The following is a 20,163-nucleotide window of genomic DNA, read 5'->3' as shown; positions in this document are numbered from 1 at the left end:
CTTGCAACCCCTCCCAACTCAGTGTTGTCTGAAATTTTATAAGCACACTGTTCATTCCGTTATCCAAGTCCTTAATGAAAATATTGAGTAGGACTGGGCCTTGCTGAATCCCACTGATACACCCTCCCAATTTGACACAAACCATTGAAAACTACCTTTCAGTATGTTCTTTTTTGTTTAATGTTATGGCATCTCTTCATGTTCTGCCTTTTTTTCTTTAGAACAGCAAAGCAGCGCAAAAGTATGAGCAAGCAGTCTGTCACTGTGAAACATACTCCAAGAAAAAATGTATCCAGCTCTTCTATTTTTAGCCAAAGTAGTTTCAATAGCCGTGCCAGTGATACATCTGTGGTATCTACTGTATTGGATGAATCTTTGATTCAGGAGCAAACAGAAGTTGACCATTTTTGGGGTAAGTAATACAGTGCTACTACACATTTGAATATTTATGCCAGCCTGTGATGTGAAAGCTATTTTGAGGTTCTATTTGTTTTTTGTAGAAGCTTCCTTACCTAAAGAACGTTGATAGCAACATACTTATTACCATGTTTGTCTAAAGGTCACCACTTACTGTCTAAATTCTTACTATAGTTTTGGCAGAGGACACATTACCTTTGAATAAAATGTTTAACATATTATTGCTGCACAGTAAGACTGATATGCCAACCAAAATGTACTGCCTCTACATAGCAAAGATGCTCACTAGCAAGATGCTCTCTATGGATTTAGTGGTGTTCTGCTATTGTCATTTCTGAAGCTCAGCAGGAGTCTCCTACTGAAGGTATCATAAAGAAAAATCCTAGATAACAAGTTTAGTTAAAAAGATAAGTAAGTTACAACATGTGACTTTTATCATGAACAAATAAGAATGTGTGAAATGTGTTCAGTCACAACAGAGAAGCAGGAAGCTATTGTATGTGTGTTCATAGGTTAGTGAAGTTGTAGATTTGTAAATATATGAAATTTCCAGTGGATAGCAAAAGTAAAGATTATGGAGATTAGGCACCTGTGCGGCTAGTCCAATATTTGGATTATGTGATTCACATGACACCACCTTTCAACAGACACTTCTTCTTTTATGCTTTTGTAATTAATAGGTTTTTGTTTCAAGCCTAAGCACAATTGCATTTGGGATGCTAACGTTTTTCTGGCAACTGTACACAGAATGCAGATTTTAAAAAAGAGGTTTTATATAAATTGTGATCAAACTACAGAATAGTTGTGTGTGCATCATGAAGTAACGTGGCTATTTATTTATAGTACTCTGAGGCTGGTGAATCTGCAATTAATGACTTCTTAAAAGTTATCCGTTGTGTGAGAAATTGGAGGTAGAGAGAGAAGAGAAAAGCCTGGTGTAAATCCGTATACATCGAGCTGCCTAAAAAGGGAGACATGCCTGCCAGATTGCAAGAACTATAGAATGATCTCTAATTTCTAAGATGCAGCTTTGTCACTTTAACATCAAGAGTAGATTGGAGTGATGAGAGGACAGGTAATAAGCGGAAAGGTAGTATAGATAAAGCATTCACTTATGTTGCTTCGACCAGAAAGTTTAGACTCATTATCTGGAAAGTGCATTTATTGGTCATGAAAGATTAGTTTGGAGCAATTTAGTAACTCTTGAACAGAGAGAAAAATCCATATTACTAAGGCCTTGACCACACTAGAAAGGATTTGCTTGCATAGCTATTCCAGCAACCCTTTGTAGTGGAAATGCAACTTATACCAGCAAAAGAACTCTTGCCATTCTACCGCACTTCTGGCATAGCTGTGCTGGCAAAATGTTTAAGTATAGATAAGGCTTCAGTCTCTGACTGCTCAGACTACTTGGAGATGGTAATCCTTTCTGAACAAAGGTCTGATCCTCTACTCCTTGCTCATGCAAAAATCCCATTCACTCTGGAATAAGGAGTGCCAGACTGGGTAGCAGAAGACAGCATTGTTGTTGAAGATGTTGGTCCTGCTCTGCCTATAAGAAAGGGGCTCTATTAGTAGTAATGGTGTAATACCTCTTTGGGTTCTTCTAGGGAAAGCTTTTTCCCCAAAATGACTTCCTGTGGACAAGAACCTGGTTGATCTGCCTATTGCTAGGCTGGTGCTCCAGGTGATACTTTGTGCCTCAGATCCAGTAATCTAACCTGGATCTCTACTTCGTGTGCGTGCGTTTGTGTGTGTGCGTTTGTTACATGGATGGGGATGTACCATAGAAGCTGTATGCAGTAGCTCTGGGTAGGGATGAGAGAATGGATCTCCTATCTGCTGCAGCAATTCCTCCGATCTAGGAATGGCTTTGATGCTCCAAAGGAAATTCAGTTTTTGCTTCCTCCTCTCTTGGAGGGTGAGGGTAGCTGAAATGCAGATATCCTTGTAAAGACCGTTTTTAAAAAAATATATATTTTTTAGGAATCTCTTAAATACAAGAGTCTATATCCCAAATATCCAATAATTGATGTTAACCAATTTCACAACGCTAACATCTTATTTCAGTTTAATCTGTGGAAATGTAGCTTACTGTACAAATGTGTGTGTAAATAAACTAGACTTCAGTTACTCTAGACTCTAGTTTCAAGTTACTGATGCCTTAAATTTCCCCAAAAAGAAAAAAGCAAGAGACTAGCTTTCCAGCCACGATTATTTAAAAAAAGTCTTCTTTCCTTCCACTCTTCAACTTCCTAAGAAGAAACAGGGAAAACAGGGCTGGCCATAGTGGGACTTTATGATGCTGTCCCGTTACAGGCTGCTTGTTTCTGATTAGTAGATTTTTCAACTCCCACAACCTTCAATTGGAAGAAATTATACTGTAACTTTAGTCTAATATTCTGTGCTAAATTTGACAATGGCTGGTTTAGCTGGGTCTTCCAGTCTATGTATTGAACTGTGGTTGTAGTAAAAATGGTTACTAAGCAACAGAAACAGCATATGTTTCTAATTATCTAGCCTTCTCAATAGTCACCTGGGAGCTGAGAAATTACGTATGTTGGCGCTTCAGTTTTCTTCTTGTCACAACCTTCTTCATGGATAATGTAACTGTAAATTGTCACCTCAAAAATACCTGTATATACTGAAGTCCCCCACAACAGTTAATGAATAAATGTAATATTCTAATCTTAAAATGCATCTCCTTTGTGGGTTCTAGAAATAACAGAAATTTTTGTTTTGAGTACAATTTAGCTATAGTAGTTGTTTTGCAATCTGGAGACTTCTATGTAATTGTACTCAGTAGGAAAATTTTCTGTTTTTTAGGGCTTGATGATGATGAATGCGATCTTAAAGGTAACTGCAGTCCTCCAACTCTTCTCTCCCCCCCCTCCCCCCATTAGTAGGTTGCAATGAATGGGTTAATTGTTCTTTTTTGATACATCAGGTGGGGAGACAACAGTGATTCAGGGAAATGGTGATATAGCAACAGCTGAAACACAGACTACCATGATCAATGGCTATACTTGCAGTGACTGCAGTATGCTTTCTGAACGGAAAGAGGTCCTCACAGCGTACTCTGCTTCTCACATGCCATCTTCAAGAATTTACTCGAGGGATAGAAGCCAAAAATACAGGTCTAGTAAGTGATTTTCTTCCTTTTTTTGTGGTATTGTAAATGTCTTGTTTCTTGATGTATAAAGCTACATGTATTTGGAGGGTATAAAGATGATTCCCCCTCCCCCCGCTGAATTTATCAAGACTAATTGAATTCTAAATACCAATTAGCATACATCCTATGATGAATTTTTGTTTGTATCAAGCTACGCTTCATGGAGTTGACATCTGCTGTGCATCAGAAGCTGACAATATGAATTTTCCACACAGTTACAGGGAATATAAATGTGCGACATCAAAATAAAATGATACAGAATCTGGCAGAAAATAGTTCATACTTTCAAATTGATCAAGCTCATAATGTGGTGTTGTAGACAGTATTGGTTCTTAGCGGTAGATGATTTTCTTTTACACCTCATTATAACAATGAGGGTCAGGTTATCATTTTGTTACTCAAATTCCGCTTTAAAACTCTTTTCCATTATAACTCACCAGTAATAGGAGCTCAAAAGAGTTAAACAAAAACAACCAAACATAATCAGCAAATTGTTGTTGTTCGTAAATATCATCTGCTCTATAGAAAGATTTAAAAAAAAAAAAAAAAAAAAATCCCTTCTGTTTCCTTCTATAGACTCTAATTTTTATTGTGTTCTATAAGTTAGGCTCTCTTCTCAGACCTTAGATCTAACAGGGCTCAAATTGTTTCTGAGGGAGGACCCAGAATGGAAAGGCTGTGGCTTCAGCAGTTTTCCTTCTCAGTGTACAATTTCTGGAGCTTTTTCTTAAGTATGGCTGTTGGCTGCCTATATGGAGTTCTGGTTTTCTAGGCTAATCTTTGGATATTGCTCTTCTTAAGTGCCTTCCTTTGGAAAGCAGAAAGTTTGATATCCTTCACCATCCCAACGCCTCATCTGTATTCTTTGGTTGTTGGTAGTCTTCTTGAAGATCAGTTTAGGAGGAAGGCATGCTCTTTTGTTGCCCTCATTTTCAGAATTTGAGGGTTGTTTCAGTTGCTATCCCTTCTGGGCCAAGGTGTGACCCTCATTTTAGCGTGTCCTGAATAGTAAGAAGTCAGTTTCTTGACACTCTTAGGGAAACTCAGGAGGATGCAAGGGAAATTATTTAGATTGTAAGCTCTGTGGGATAAGGACTGCCTCTTGCTATATGTTTGTACAATAGGACCCCAATCTTACATAGGTTTAATAAACTTTCAATATTTAAATGGGACATTGGAGTCTAGAAATCTTTCTTTTTTAATACCATCTCTCTTCTACACAAAACTCTCACAGGGGGACTCTCACAAGATTCTCATCTGTGAGGATACTTCAGCAGTTGAAAGCAAGATAGCCAAATGCTGGTTGGCTACAAAATACCAAAGCTTTTAAGAAAGCAGGAGTACAGGGATGATTGTGCTAATTATTATTCTTTTGCATGTGCACTAAAGTGGAGGAGACGATAACAGAGGAAAAGGTCTAGTAGTAACTGCCTTGAGTACTAGAAAAGCTTTGTATTTGACTTCCATGCACTTGGAAGTATGAAGAGGGAGAAGGAGAAAACACTCTCTTCCTCCCTGCCCCCTCTTTCAACAAGAATTCAACTTAAGCCCTTTTTTGTTCTAGGTTGGGATTTTAAGATTCTAACTGTTCATGGGTTCAGCATGGAGAAATCCTGAGTTCTGAAGATAGGTAATTAATTACAATTTAAATGTTGGCAAAAGTGATTAGCTGTCTTCAAGTTTTCAATCCCATTTAACCAGGAAAGGCTTGTAACTTGAGCCTTTTGCCCTGGGAAAACGGTCACTCCAGACCATGGTTTAGGCATGCCAGCATTCCAGAAACTTTCACTGCTGTTGCTTCAGGTATACTTAGCCATAGATAAATGGTGAAGTTCAGAATTAAGGCCTGTCAAACCAGCACCACTCACAATTGCTACACTTCCACAAATTTTGTATCCCTGGATAAGTAACTAAAATTTTAGCTATTTCTAGTTTGGTATCAACAGGTGGAAATGCAAGTAGTTAATAAATGGAGAATGAAATTGTGTAGGGAAATAATTTTGTATTCACACTTTTTTAATAGGAAACACCCCTTTCTACATGAATAAGATTCTACGATTGATCAAATATACTGCAACATCTTTTGCATCACTGTTAGTGCAACTATTTCAAATGGTTTTGCTGAACCTGGGTTATGAATTTAAAGGTACCTTTTTTAGTGGTCTTCCCTTCCTCTGTCTCCTCCAAAGCCACTACCTCAATAAAAAGCCCTGTGCTTTTTTTCTTATGTGGCTTTTCATCCATTTCACCTGCTGCACCATGGTGTCTTCCATAGTAATTTGGCTGGTGTCTCTTATGCTCACTTGCACCTTTTTTTTCCTTGGGAAGTGTCCATATACAGGTATATGGTAACTGTGTGGTTTTTTTCTGTTTGGTCTTCTTTTCTTCCCAGGAAATTGCATGGGCAGGGGGAGGTCGGGGGGGTTGACACTGCCACACTGTAATTTTTTCAGTGTTTTCAAAATGCAGTTTTCTTGCTTCCTCTAGACTTGAGCTTCATATTCCTAAATCTCAGTTTGTTTTAGTTCTGCAAGGTTAAGTCTCCTCATTAACACTTTCTCTGCAGGCTGTTCTGCTGTTTGTAATGTGGTGCTTATTGCCTGTCCCTTGGGGTATGTCTACATAGTAACTAGACACTGGTATCAGGCCCATGCTAGCCAACTCGGGCTCCCTGTGAGGTGGGAGGGTCCGGGCTCCCTGTGAGGTGGGATGGTCCAGGCTCCAGCCCAAGCCCAGAAGTCTACACGGCAATGAAATAGTCCCGCAAACCCAAGCTGGCTGGCACGGGCCAGACGTAGGTGTCGAGTTGCTGTGTAGTTATACCCTCAGAGTAAATCTTCTAACTATTATGTTAAAGTTGACAGAAAATAACTGTATCCTTCATGCTCAGCTGAAAGGGATTCCTCATCTTCCTCCCACTCCTTCAGTAATGCTTTTTCTGCCTTTCTGATATCGGGAATGTCTGGTCTCTCCTGGATTCTCCACTAAAACCAGGGAAGTGGTGTAGCACTTGGTCCGCAACTGAAAGGATGGGGGTGTTCAACAGTGTTGGTTTTTTGAGTAGAGTATTGGAACTAAATAGGTGTAAAGCAGTTCTGAACACAGATTTAAAAATAACTGCTCCTCCTGTCGCATCCTCAAGTAATCCATGTTTCAGTTGCTACCTGGTGAGGCTTGAACTAATTCTCCATTGCCAATAGTGTGTTCCACGAAAAATTGTAGACTGCTAGATCTGAATTTGAGATTTTTTTCATTAGAAATTCAGATCTTATCTAATCAAGCTTTCCTGGAAGGTGCTACAGACAAACAGAGAACTGGTAAGTTTGACTTCCCAGGTACCAAGCAAGTAGAACTCAAAATTAAGCATTCAGTTAAAACTGCTTCCCCAAATAATTAACTGGGGGGAGTGTGTGGTGACAAATTCTGAGAGCCTTGAATCTCCCCCAAGGCGCGGTGCGGCTGGGATTGTGCAGATTTCACTCACTCAGACCGTGGGGACAGGAGCCCTTTGGTCAGCCGATCCCCGGATGGAGACGGTGCCCAGACTCAAACACACCACAGGAGGATGGATAGACACAGAGACAAGACAGTCCTCAGTCCGGACAAAACACAGAAATAATTACCTGACCAGATTCCTGATGTCAGATCCCGGGATCCCTACCAGAACAGAGTGGGAACCAACTGGTTCGATGGCGTAGACTTCACTGTGGTCATGCACCCTTCCGTTCTGGCGGAGGACCCTTAGGCCAAATGCCCAGGTGCCAGCTTGCCACGGCCATGCTAAGAACGGTCAGGAGTCACACAGCCCCAGTGAAGAAGGTTGCCATCTCGGTGGAACCTCCAAATTGTCAAAGTCAGATTCAAGGCTAACAGAATTTGTCAGACCACTCTGTTTATTAGCAAAGCGCTTTTCCAGTGCACCCAGATATGTGAGCCCTCTGCAAAAGCTCAAGCTAACTTATTTATACAGATACGCCAAAGCCAATTTAACATAAGAGACAAAAGGAAGCAGAAACTGACAAATATACATACATATCTTATTTGCATACTAACATTTACCAATCTCCTAGCTCAGTAGGAGCTCTAAGTTAATTAGTTTGAGGACCCATTGTCTCACACTCCTTAATGTTTCTCTTCCTGACAACTGTGTTTCAACAAACCCACCAGATGCATTTCTTTAATGAATTATAATTTCAATATAATTCATTCTATTTTCACAGTGGTATGTGAGTTAAACACCTATTTAACAGTTGCACTGTTTCAGATGCAGCCTTCAGTTAGGGGGCAAGTACCCAATTGACTTCCAAGAAGACCACAGCAAAACCAGGAAAGAGTAGACTAGACTTAGTTAATATTTGTAAGGCAAAAAACAAGAAGGAAAAAGGTTTGACCCACAGGGTAGAGGGGCTTCCTTTAGACATCATAAAGTTGCAAAAAATGTACACATGCATGCCCTCTGCAAGTCACCTTACACACCAAATACCTTTTTAAGGTCTCCTGTAGGTGGCTTGGCTTTATAACTAAATAAATCAGGTCAGTTTACTTGTTAAGCTAGCTATCTGAAGTTTTGGACTCCAGAGAGTTAAATTCTATACCCTCTTTCTGCATGTATTGCAGCTCACTCGAATTACTGTGGAAGTATGAATGTAAAAGACTTTCTCAAAGAGGATGGCCATCTTGGTATAAATGGGGAATCCTTGTGTAAGTATGGTTGGGTTGTTTTTGTTTGTTTGTTTTCTCTTTTCTGTCTTTTAGCTTTGGGTTGGAGTCCTGGATGTCACAGTGACATCTAGATGATATGAAACAACTCTATAGAAGTTGTATACCTGAACAGTAGTTTTGTGTTTTTTAATTTAGATGCTAAGTATTAACACACAAGTGTATTGCTGCAACATTTTCTATAGGAGCAAATATCTGTGGGATTTTGTCTTGTTAATCTTTCTTACCTACCTTAGTTCTTGGTTTTGGAAAATGATACTATGACGTAACTGGAACATGTCTGTCTTGTTAGTAGTTTTATTGGTTAACTTGTCACTATTAATTGATTGTTACCATAACCAACAGGTGATGACTGTAAGGGGAAGAAACATCTTGAAACATACACAACAGTCCACATGCAATCCTCAAGGTCTAAAAGGGTAGCAAGGACCATTTGGCACACCTTTTCTTATGCAGGTTGACTTGCACTTTTTTTTTCATTTGCTTTTATTTTACATCACAACCTCACAAATGTTAATCACTCCTACTGCTTTGTGTTTTTAGTTTAACTGTAATTTTCAAAATAGATTAGGCTGAATTAACTGTAAAAATGTTCTGGAAGAATAGTTACATGGAATCTCTTCTACTCCATGTGTTACTTGCTACAATATTAGACTCACTGATTAGATTAAGGAGGAGCTTGGCAGATATAATCTGTTTACATATGGCACAATTGCTATGAAAGGAAGTTATAGTAATTTATTACCATATGATGTGTATTTTAAAGTATTAAATACAAAGCAAAAGTTTTTGTTTTGTTTTTAAGCTATACTTTACGTAAGTGTATATTTCTGGAAGGATGGAAAACAGGATTTAAAGAGAAAAGGGACATTAAGATAACTCCTATATAGGGTATTTTATTATTTTGTACCCTGATTTTATTTTTATACCCTGATTTTTATTTATTTATTACAAGACTCTCTCATGTAGTTAGTATACTATCTATCCTATGAAATGGATCTACTAATGCTTGAATTAGGCACAGGCATCAAGATGCTTTAGAGCTATTTGCTGTCAATCTATTTTCATGCAGCAAAGAAGAATAGTGTGAGACATTTCTTCAGTCACCTAACTGGTTTTATAAAATACTGAGCTGTAACGTTTGGTGCCCCTCAGAGACTGAGCAGCACATCCTCTGCTAATCTAAAGTTTAGAATTCCTCTAAATTTATTTGTGGTGTTCTAGTTCTATAGAACAACAACAACAAATCTACACTTAGTGTCAGAGTCAAAGGCCATTAATCTTTCCATTGACTTCAGTGGGCTTTGGGTTAGGCCTTTGAAAAACCAACTGACACAGTCATACCATAAAACATGCAGCTGAATTTAATTATAAAAATGAACAATAATTTACCTAATTACTTGTAATTTTACTTTCAGTAAGGCATATTCTTTTCTTATTCTTATGCTTCTCAATATCTCCTCTTGTTAATGAGGATATTATGGTCAATATTTTTTAAATAACGATCTTGAAGAATTAATTCTTGAAGTTTTAAATGTTCCAGAAACTTGCAGCGTACACTTGAAGACAAAACCAAGAAACTTTGAAAGGGTTGCCTGACTAAATATGCACTTGTGTTATAATAAAGAGCGGATGGTTGAAGAGTATTAATTAGGACATTTTTCTGACAGACTATTGTACCATAAAACATAGGCTCTTTATATTCTGAAAAGATGGTATTTTAATTACCCAGATGATAAAATCTGGATGTTGAACTGTCTATGTACTAGCATATTGTCTTTTTCCTTTTAATGGTGTTAGCGCCACTTATGTCCATATTTTGTCTTATTAGCAGTAATACTCATTTTGTGTATAATGTTTTTAAAAGTTTACAAACTACTGGAGGATATACACTAAAATTATACTATATGTAATTCTCATAACTTCAGAAGCTAAAGAATCTCTCTACTCTACTGCTTTTATTGTAAACGATAGGTCAGGTTGTCTGTATATACATTACATATATATAGTTCATTTGTTATACACCAGGTTACTTTGTGCTACAAGTGTTGCAAACAGTGGGAGCAACAGGATGGTTTATGTCTCAGAAGATGTTATCACTACTTTGGCTGGCCATTGTTTCTCCAGGTTACTATCTTGATCTCTGGTTTTGTGCTTTTGCATGTGTTCTGCCTCTGCTGGCAAACTAGGAGTCTACACTATGTGATTGCCTCACTGATGCTGACTCAACTGTGCTTTGGATGGTACTTTACTGTTTGTAAAGGCTAAACTATACAGTGACAAGATATATCTGTGTTCACAAATTCAATGGGAGATTAACAAGGCTGCTTCATATGAAAGGCAACATGTCTAATGGTTAGAGCAGACAAGGGGGGGGATGAGGAAAACTGGGCTCTGTTTGATTCTCCCATTAACTCCCCATGGCTTTAGGAAACTTTCTTAATCTTTCAGTGCCACGGTATCCCTATAATCAAAATTAATATAATGCCTTTTTGAAGCTCATAGAGGCTTTTAGTTGAAAGGGGTTACCCAAGTGCAAAGCATGATTAAATGTAGCTGAACGGGTGTTGTGTTTTAACCTTATGAAAGTTAGTTATTGCTTTACTAAACAAATTTCATCTTCTTGCATGGCGGTTTTTTGTGCTGAGTAGTTGATAATGCGTTGCAATACATAGCTGTGATATAAATTTAGATGAAAACAAGTTGCATGTGTTTCCTTTCACCATCCACCCCAACAATCTGTTTGTTGCACAAAACATTTTCTGCCATATTTGCATGTGCTTCTGCTTGGTCTCCCTTAGTATATATTCTGTAACAATTACATTTTTAGTTCATTGAATACATCCTTTCTCTTATAGGGAAGGTAGCTTCTGGGGTATTCTGGTGGCTTGGAACTGGATGGTATCAACTTGTTACCCTGATTTCTTTGTTCAATGTGTTTCTTCTTACAAGGTTTGTGAATTTATTTTTTAAACAGAATTTTCTTCCCTGAGTTACAGACGTGTTAGATTTGTACTGTAAGAGTTGTGATTAAAATGCATGAAATTATCCTAGTTGAAGAATACAAGTGCAATGTCTGTGACAAAAGGAGAAAGCAAACTGTGTGTGTGTGTGTGTGTGTGTAAACACGGGAGGGAGAGGAAAATCTTTGCTATTTAGCAATTCTGTCTTTCTGAGGAATGAATCTGTTTATAGCTTTAGAATCATATACACTTCAGCAAAAAAGGAAAAAGGTGATCTGACAATATTCATTAATATTCTAAGAATGGGGGGACACATGTATGTCAGTATCTGTAATATGCCTTTCTAAATCAAAGTTGCTGCACATCTTTCTGTACAGAGCATACTGTATATTTTCATTTTAAATATGAGGTACTGGGTGAAGCGATTAAACAGCTACATAGCAAATAGTAAAAATTGTCAGACTAGTTACACAGGTCTGTTGTCCACCTTAACAGATTAAGAAATAACCATAATGAATTTGTCAAAGAAGTATACTTCAGTACTTTTCAGATGCATAATCTGTGTGTAATATGCACTAGAGGAAAAAGCGTGATATTTCTATGTAGCCAAAACTTAAGCTAGATCAATCTAAGGTGTGAATAGGGCAGTGTATTTCCATATGCTGTTGAATTCTAAACAACACGAAGACACTTCACTGTAATGTAAACTGAACTAACCTCTGTCATGAGGTGCCATTATTTATACTCTTATGCAGTCTATTATACTATATGAGTTGGAGTCTGCTTTTTCCTGTACATGAGTAACTTCCATTCCACTAACACCTATGGACATAAATATGTATTTACAATGAAGAAAATAGAAACCCACATACCAAAGTGTGTGTGTACAGCTTTGTAAGCCTGACTCTCTCGTTCTAAGATGCTATATAGATTTGGTCATGTCAGGTTCAATATTTAGGTACAAAACAAAATTACTAAATGTAGTACCACTGTGTAAAATAAGTTTTGTATTTTTCTTTTCTCCAGCATGTTCTTGGGGGGCGGGGGGGAAGTAACTATTTGGGCAAGATACCATTGCTGACGTCATAAAATATCAGCATTTTTTGTGATACAATCCACAGAATTGAGCTCTAAGTGTTTAAAATTGAACCTCATGTTTAGGTTTATTTCATGCTAATGCCTCAACCAATTATAGAGCACAGTTAAAAATGATAGACCCATTCTTTGTCTAATTAAAAGTTAAAATTATTTCTCTGTTTCTAGATGCCTTCCAAAGATTTACAGGTTGTTACTGTTTCTCATCCCACTGCTGTTTTTGCTAGGTATGTGAAGTGTTTGTTGTTAGTGCAATAGTTATTACAAATGTATCAAACTAGCATTTTTAGGTGAACTTGATGTTTATGAAAGATGTCCAGCTAACAGCACAGGAGACTGAAGTTCTGTTTGCTGACAGCAGCAATTCAAGTATTCTCCAACACTGCCCTGCCAGTGTGCTTCCCATCTGACATGGAAAGAATATCCCTGGTTGTGAAAAGGCAGTTCAGTTTCTGTGCCCCTTCAATATGTAGACCATCTCTGAGGGGGACTACAGGACAACCCGTTCATGACCAGGAACTGGAATGAGCCCATTAAGACATTTCACATAGATTGCCTGTTGATGTTTTGTTAAATAAGTCTAATTGCATTATTATTGGCAGTGCTTATAATCAACAGTTACAGTGGCCCAAAATTTTTCTATTTTTCAGTCTTTCTGGTTGTTGTAACTCTCTCTAACTTAAACATTTTGGGCAGAATATTCCATGCCAGATGTCTGCCCACAGATGAAATTTTTTTATTAAGTTTCACCTAAAATGATTCAGTCATATCTGAGAACGAGGCTAAGGAAAATTGCTCCTCACCAAAAAAATCTTTTGTTGTCTCTAGTGTCTCAATTCTTTGGAGCAGGGACTTATATGCTGCCAGAGGGATTGCTTTAGTGGTGGGATAATACTGCCTAATCTCATGGGTATTGTGAAGATAAGTGCTTTAATGTTTGTAAAGCATTAAGAGACTACCATGGAAACCCCATAGAAAAACTCCTAAGGAAATTAGTAATTCTGTATTCAGTGCAGAATCTGGATGGTGTGCAACAAATACTGACCAATGATACTGCCAAGAATGACCTTGAGCGGATCACTGCGGACTATGTGGCTCTAGGAAGAAGAATAAAGGAGTTGGAGGCGCAAGTGGTGTTCTCGTCCATCCTCCCCGTGGAAGGAAAAGGCCTAGGTAGGGAGCGTCGAATCGTGGAAGTCAACGAATGGCTACGCAGATGGTGTCGGAGAGAAGGCTTTGGTTTCTTTGACCATGGGATGGTGTTCCATGAAGGAGGAGTGCTGGGTAGAGACGGGCTCCATCTTACGAAGAGAGGGAAGAGCATCTTTGCCAGCAGGCTGGCTAACCTAGTGAGGAGGGCTTTAAACTAGGTTCACCGGGGGAAGGAGACCAAAGCCCTGAGGTAAGTGGGAAAGCGGGATACCGGGAGGAAGCACAGGCAGGAATGTCTGTGAGGGGAGGGCTCCTGCCTCATACTGGCAATGAGGGGCGATCAACAGGTTATCTCAAGTGCTTATATACAAATGCACAAAGCCTTGGAAACAAGCAGGGAGAACTGGAGGTCCTGGTGATGTCAAGGAACTATGACGTGATCGGAATAACAGAGACTTGGTGGGATAACTCATATGACTGGAGTACTGTCATGGATGGTTATAAACTGTTCAGGAAGGACAGGCAGGGCAGAAAAGGTGGGGGAGTAGCACTGTATGTAAGGGAGCAGTATGACTGCTCAGAGCTCCGGTACGAAACTGCAGAAAAACCTGAGTGTCTCTGGATTAAGTTTAGAAGTGTGTGCAACAAGAGTGATGTAGTGGTGGGAGTCTGCTATAGACCACCGGACCAGGGGGATGAGGTGGATGAGGCTTTCTTCCGGCAGCTCACAGAAGCTACTAGATCGCATGCCCTGATTCTCATGGGTGACTTTAATTTTCCTGATATCTGCTGGGAGAGCAATACAGCGGTGCATAGACAATCCAGGAAGTTTTTGGAAAGCGTAGGGGACAATTTCCTGGCGCAAGTGCTAGAGGAGCCAACTAGGGGGGGTGCTTTTCTTGACCTGCTGCTCACAAACCGGGTAGAATTAGTGGGGGAAGCAAAAGTGGATGGGAATCTGGGAGGCAGTGACCATGAGTTGGTTGAGTTCAGGATCCTGACGCAGGGAACAAAGGTAAGCAGCAGGATACGGACCCTGGACTTCAGGAAAGCAGACTTCGACTCCCTCAGGGAACGGATGGCCAGGATCCCCTGGGGGACTAACTTGAAGGGGAAAGGAGTCCAGGAGAGCTGGCTGTATTTCAAGGAATCCCTGTTGAGGTTACAGGGACAAACCATCCCGATGAGTCGAAAGAATAGTAAATATGGCAGGCGACCAACTTGGCTTAATGGTGAAATCCTAGCGGATCTTAAACATAAAAAAGAAGCTTACAAGAAGTGGAAGGTTGGACATATGACCAGGGAAGAGTATAAAAATATTGCTCGGGCATGTAGGAATGTTATCAGGAGGGCCAAATCGCACCTGGAGCTGCAGCTAGCCAGAGATGTCAAGAGTAACAAGAAGGGTTTCTTCAGGTATGTTGGCAACAAGAAGAAAGCCAAGGAATGTGTGGGCCCCTTACTGAATGAGGGAGGCAACCTAGTGACAGAGGATGTGGAAAAAGCTAATGTACTCAATGCTTTTTTTGCCTCTGTTTTCACTAACAAGGTCAGCTCCCAGACTGCTGCGCTGGGCATCACAAAATGCGGAAGAGATGGCCAGCCCTCTGTGGAGATAGAGGCGGTTAGGGACTATTTAGAAAAGCTGGACGTGCACAAGTCCATGGGGCCGGACGAGTTGCATCCGAGAGTGCTGAAGGAATTGGCGGCTGTGATTGCAGAGCCACTGGCCATTATCTTTGAAAACTCGTGGCGAACCGGGGAAGTCCCGGATGACTGGAAAAAGGCTAATGTAGTGCCAATCTTTAAAAAAGGGAAGAAGGAAGATCCTGGGAACTACAGGCCAGTCAGCCTCACCTCAGTCCCTGGAAAAATCATGGAGCAGGTCCTCAAAGAATCAATCCTGAAGCACTTGCATGAGAGGAAAGTGATCAGGAACAGCCAGCATGGATTCACCAAGGGAAGGTCATGCCTGACTAATCTAATCGCCTTTTATGATGAGATTACTGGTTCTGTGGATGAAGGGAAAGCAGTGGATGTATTGTTTCTTGACTTTAGCAAAGCTTTTGACACGGTCTCCCATAGTATTCTTGTCAGCAAGTTAAGGAAGTATGGGCTGGATGAATGCACTATAAGGTGGGTAGAAAGCTGGCTAAATTGTCGGGCTCAACGGGTAGTGATCAATGGCTCCATGTCTAGTTGGCAGCCGGTATCAAGTGGAGTGCCCCAAGGGTCGGTCCTGGGGCCGGTTTTATTCAATATCTTCATAAATGATCTGGAGGATGGTGTGGATTGCACTCTCAGCAAATTTGCGGATGATACTAAACTGGGAGGAGTGGTAGATACGCTGGAGGGGAGGGATAGGATACAGAAGGACCTAGACCAATTGGAAGATTGGGCCAAAAGGAATCTGATGAGGTTCAATAAGGATAAGTGCAGGGTCCTGCACTTAGGACGGAAGAACCCAATGCACAGCTACAGACTAGGGACCGAATGGCTAGGCAGCAGTTCTGCAGAAAAGGACCTAGGGGTGACAGTGGACGAGAAGCTGGATATGAGTCAGCAGTGTGCCCTTGTTGCCAAGAAGGCCAATGGCATTTTGGGATGTATAAGTAGGGGCATAGCGAGCAGATCAAGGGACGTGATCGTTCCCCTCTATTCGACATTGGTGAGGCCTCATCTGGAGTACTGTGTCCAGTTTTGGGCCCCACACTTCAAGAAGGATGTGGATAAATTGGAGAGAGTCCAGCGAAGGGCAACAAAAATGATTAGGGGACTGGAACACATGAGTTATGAGGAGAGGCTGAGGGAGCTGGGATTGTTTAGCCTGCAGAAGAGAAGAATGAGGGGGGATTTGATAGCTGCTTTCAACTACCTGAAAGGGGGTTCCAAAGAGGATGGCTCTAGACTGTTCTCAATGGTAGCAGATGACAGAACGAGGAGTAATGGTCTCAAGTTGCAGTGGGGGAGGTTTAGATTGGATATTAGGAAAATCATTTTCACTAAGAGGGTGGTGAAACACTGGAATGCGTTACCTAGGGAGGTGGTAGAATCTCCTTCCTTAGAGGTTTTTAAGGTCAGGCTTGACAAAGCCCTGGCTGGGATGATTTAACTGGGAATTGGTCCTGCTTTGAGCAGGGGGTTGGACTAGATGACCTTCTGGGGTCCCTTCCAACCCTGATATTCTATGATTCTATGAAATAAGATAATGGGCCACACATAGAACAATGAGGATAAAGAAGAAATATTGGCATGTGCCATTCAGTGAGTTAAATGTATCTTGTGCACTAACTGAGCCATGGGAAGTTATGTGATCATGTGAGGATTGTATCATAATGCATACACGTAAGAAGTCTGAATTAAGGTTGCACAAGCATCCTTAACTCTGGCATTTCCTAACCTTTGAGTGCTTAGTTTGCAACCTTAACACCCTTAAACATAGTTTGTTTGTTTTTAAATCTAGTTTTGTTTAGACTTTGGTAGTGCCCACAATGTGAAGTGCACTTTCCAAACACATAACATAGCTTCTGTCCTGAAGTAACTGCTTTAAAGTATTAACCCAAATGATCATAAAATCTGAGATTGCACCTCTTCTTAAAAACAATTTTTGCTTTTGTTTTTCTTTGATCTTCTTGCCTAAGGTATATGGTACTGGGGCTTTGAAGGCTTCCTTTCATTACTGCCTGCATTCAATTGGACAAACATACGTCAAACACAAAGAATAGATGAGCCTCTGCAGATTCTTAAACCACATCCTGATTCTTCTCACTATGTTCAGCCTCCAGAGGTAAAATACTTAGTATATTTCTTAAAGGCATGTTCTAACTCTTGGCTACTGGATTTTTCCAATAACTAAACTGTAATTCAAGAATAATGGAGTAAATGGGCTTACTTAATTCTTTTATATATAAATCTTCACATTTTAGGGTCCCATACAGTTATTTGATTCTAGTCGTATGAGTGAACTGGAAAAGCAAATGGCCTTCATGTCTGACAGATGTCATCACAATGATGAAGAATATGGCAAAGTGATGCTACAGCTTGAGAAGCTTCAGGATCAGGTTGCCCAGATGAATGACAAAAGTGAGATGTTGATACTAATAAAAAATGTAATGGGCCAACATCTTAAGGAAATGCAATCTGAGGAAATGGCACGTTCAACGGTAAAGATAAAATAAGTGTTTCTGATGGTTTCTTAATTAGCGTACTAACCCTAGTGCATATTTACCATCCAAATTATATGTAAGATTTTTTACGTTGTATTTAAGAGCCTATGTTAAAATTACTAGAGGTAGTTGAAGCTGAGAATGAGAATTTGAGTGTAGCTGGAGTGTGAAATTACTTAACTGCTTATTTCCTTTGTTTTTTAAGGCCTACATCAGTGCAATAGTCTAGCAACTTTTAATTATAAGTTGTTATACTTCTTGTGTTGGGTTATAAATCAGAATATTTGCATTTTCAGCCATCCCCTTCTCCAGTCTAATGTATACCCCCTTGCAGTCAATGCACTTATTTGTGTTGATGCTTTAATAAATCATTCGTAAAACAGGGAGTACTCGCGTACCAATCCTTGAAGCGTTTGAAACTAACTTCCAGTTTTTCTTTTTTAACCAACAAAAAAGGCTGTGGATGGTAGCCCAATATCATGACCTGCCATGTACCACATCTAGGGCTTTCAGCAACTCCTGAATCTTGCTCTTTAGGCAAGAGGCACTAAAACAGATGCTGGATGTCTTTAGGATGTGAGGAAGGGGGAAGAGAGAGAGCTCTGTTTAACTTGCACTACCTAACTTTTGTAACAAAAATAGTAATTATAACATAAGTGTAAAATTATGGCACCGGAAATAAGAAAGAAGGCCACAATTGGATGATAGGGTTTGTCACTTATGAAAAGTCAAATGCTTAGAGTAGGCTGTATTTGTAAACACATTTTATACTTTTCATTCTGAATATAAATGTGTATAAACCTTTTGATGCTAGGGACAGTATTTATTATAGTGTACTACTAATAAACTTCTTTCCTTCAACTCTTTCTTCCACTCTGACCCTCTGTTAATATCAGAAGGTGATGGATTGAATTTCCTATAATGCCTAAGTTATTTAGGATCATTAATTTAATTGACTTTCAGTGGGATTTGAGCTCCTAAATCAGTGGTTCTCAACCCATTTACCATTGTGGGCTGCATAGGCAGCTCTCTGTTATGTGGGTTACATCTATACAATATATATTACCTGTATGGCTGTGAGGCTGTCACGTGGGCTGCAGCTGTGTGCTGATTGGGCTGCAAGTGGCCCGTGGGTTGAGAATCACTGTCCTAAATCTTTAGGAAAAGTCTCATCTAACGTTTCATGTTACAGTTAACTTTCAGTACAAAACCAGAAACACTACAGGAAACAAGTTGGGTAGGCTACTAAGTAATAGCCTACATAAGAGTTCAAATCTTAATCTGACAAACTGTGTTTTTCCACAAAAAGTGCTTTTACTAGCCCATATGCCCTTTAATTAATTGGCTGCCCAATTTGGTATTAGGCTCTAGCTTTGATGCTAGCATCTGTAACTCAAGATTTCTGCTGATATTGCCCCACCAACTGGCAAGCAGTAAGCATCATGTAGTTTTGTCAGCAGTACTGCCTGCCCCCTTCTCGTGTTCTTGATCTCACAGGGCTATCTCCAAATGGCTAGTCTAATGTAGCACAGCTTGGCATCAAAAATCAATTGGACTTAAATGACTTAAGCATTTTTCAAACATATTTAATCCTTGGTTTGTATGCACAAAGTATCTGGCATGATCACAACATGAAAGTAATGATTTTACTAAAGATATTAACAGCAGTTTGACTATTTTTGTTCTCAATAAGTCGAACATTTTTTTCCTGTTTTTTAAGACTGATCTTCTGGCTTTACACCAAGAACATGAATTGCGCATTTTGACACTGGAAGACTTTATTGGAAAACTTTCTGCAAAATCTGAGGTACTGAAAGGCTCTTGCCTTCCTACCTACATATAGTGAGTCCAAAGCATAGCCACTTTACAAATTAAATGGAGTAAACTTCAGTCTATAGAAATGTTGCTTAGTAAACTTTTCCCAATATCTATCTTGTACCACTCCAGTTATCAAGTTTAAGTCTGCAGTGCCCAAACTTCCTTTAAAATTGCCGCCTCTTGTTTCTGGAGAGGCTGAAGACACAGGTTTCTGTCTGCAGGTGCAGGAAGCTGAAATTGTTTCATGTTTGCACATCTAAAGTGGCTGTCAAAGTAAAAACATTTTAAAAAACCCCTCAAATAACTGAATTCAGATTTTTAAAACTGGTATTCATTTTAATGCAGCAGGTTCACAAGTAAAATTGTTTGGTCCTACTGCCTTTCACTTGCTCTGGAAAATGAAACTTGAATGGTCAGCCCCACTCTAAGGGGTTGACTACACTTGTGAGTTAGAGCGCATTAAAGCAGCCCCTTGGCGCCCTAGCTCACTACCCGTCCACACTGGCAAGGCACGTAGAGCACTGACATGCTCTCGGCCCGCCCCCCCCCACATCACTCCTCCTTCCCCCATTTGAAAAGCACGTTGCAGCCACTTGCATGCTCAGATAGCTACCACAATGGACTGCTCTCTGTGGCCATTGCAAGAGCTGCTAATGTGGCC

The 20,163-nt window shown here is 39.8% G+C and overlaps 1 protein-coding gene across 24 annotated transcripts in view; it reads left to right on the top strand.

Moving 5' to 3' along the window:
* Positions 1-20,163, top strand: part of SUN1 (Sad1 and UNC84 domain containing 1) — a 65,172-nt gene that overhangs the window by 27,546 nt on the left and 17,463 nt on the right. For 5 of the 24 annotated variants that reach the window (XM_073362066.1, XM_073362075.1, XM_073362067.1 and 2 more), the window contains 13 exons: positions 222-412; positions 3,244-3,273; positions 3,365-3,559; positions 5,613-5,735; positions 6,847-6,906; positions 8,207-8,290; positions 8,654-8,764; positions 10,337-10,435; positions 11,167-11,260; positions 12,535-12,593; positions 17,160-17,305; positions 17,445-17,681; positions 19,405-19,491. In XM_073362066.1, the coding sequence (XP_073218167.1) occupies positions 222-412; positions 3,244-3,273; positions 3,365-3,559; positions 5,613-5,735; positions 6,847-6,906; positions 8,207-8,290; positions 8,654-8,764; positions 10,337-10,435; positions 11,167-11,260; positions 12,535-12,593; positions 17,160-17,305; positions 17,445-17,681; positions 19,405-19,491 (1,516 nt within the window). The remainder of the gene's footprint in view (positions 1-221; positions 413-3,243; positions 3,274-3,364; positions 3,560-5,612; positions 5,736-6,846; positions 6,907-8,206; positions 8,291-8,653; positions 8,765-10,336; positions 10,436-11,166; positions 11,261-12,534; positions 12,594-17,159; positions 17,306-17,444; positions 17,682-19,404; positions 19,492-20,163) is intronic. The other 19 variants (XM_073362072.1, XM_073362085.1, XM_073362071.1 and 16 more) reach the window with 12 other exon arrangements.

Source organism: Lepidochelys kempii, chromosome 10 (genome assembly GCF_965140265.1).
Source record: "Lepidochelys kempii isolate rLepKem1 chromosome 10, rLepKem1.hap2, whole genome shotgun sequence".
In the NCBI taxonomy this organism is placed as follows: Eukaryota; Metazoa; Chordata; order Testudines; family Cheloniidae; genus Lepidochelys; species Lepidochelys kempii.
This window is presented reverse-complemented; position numbering and strand designations above follow the sequence as displayed.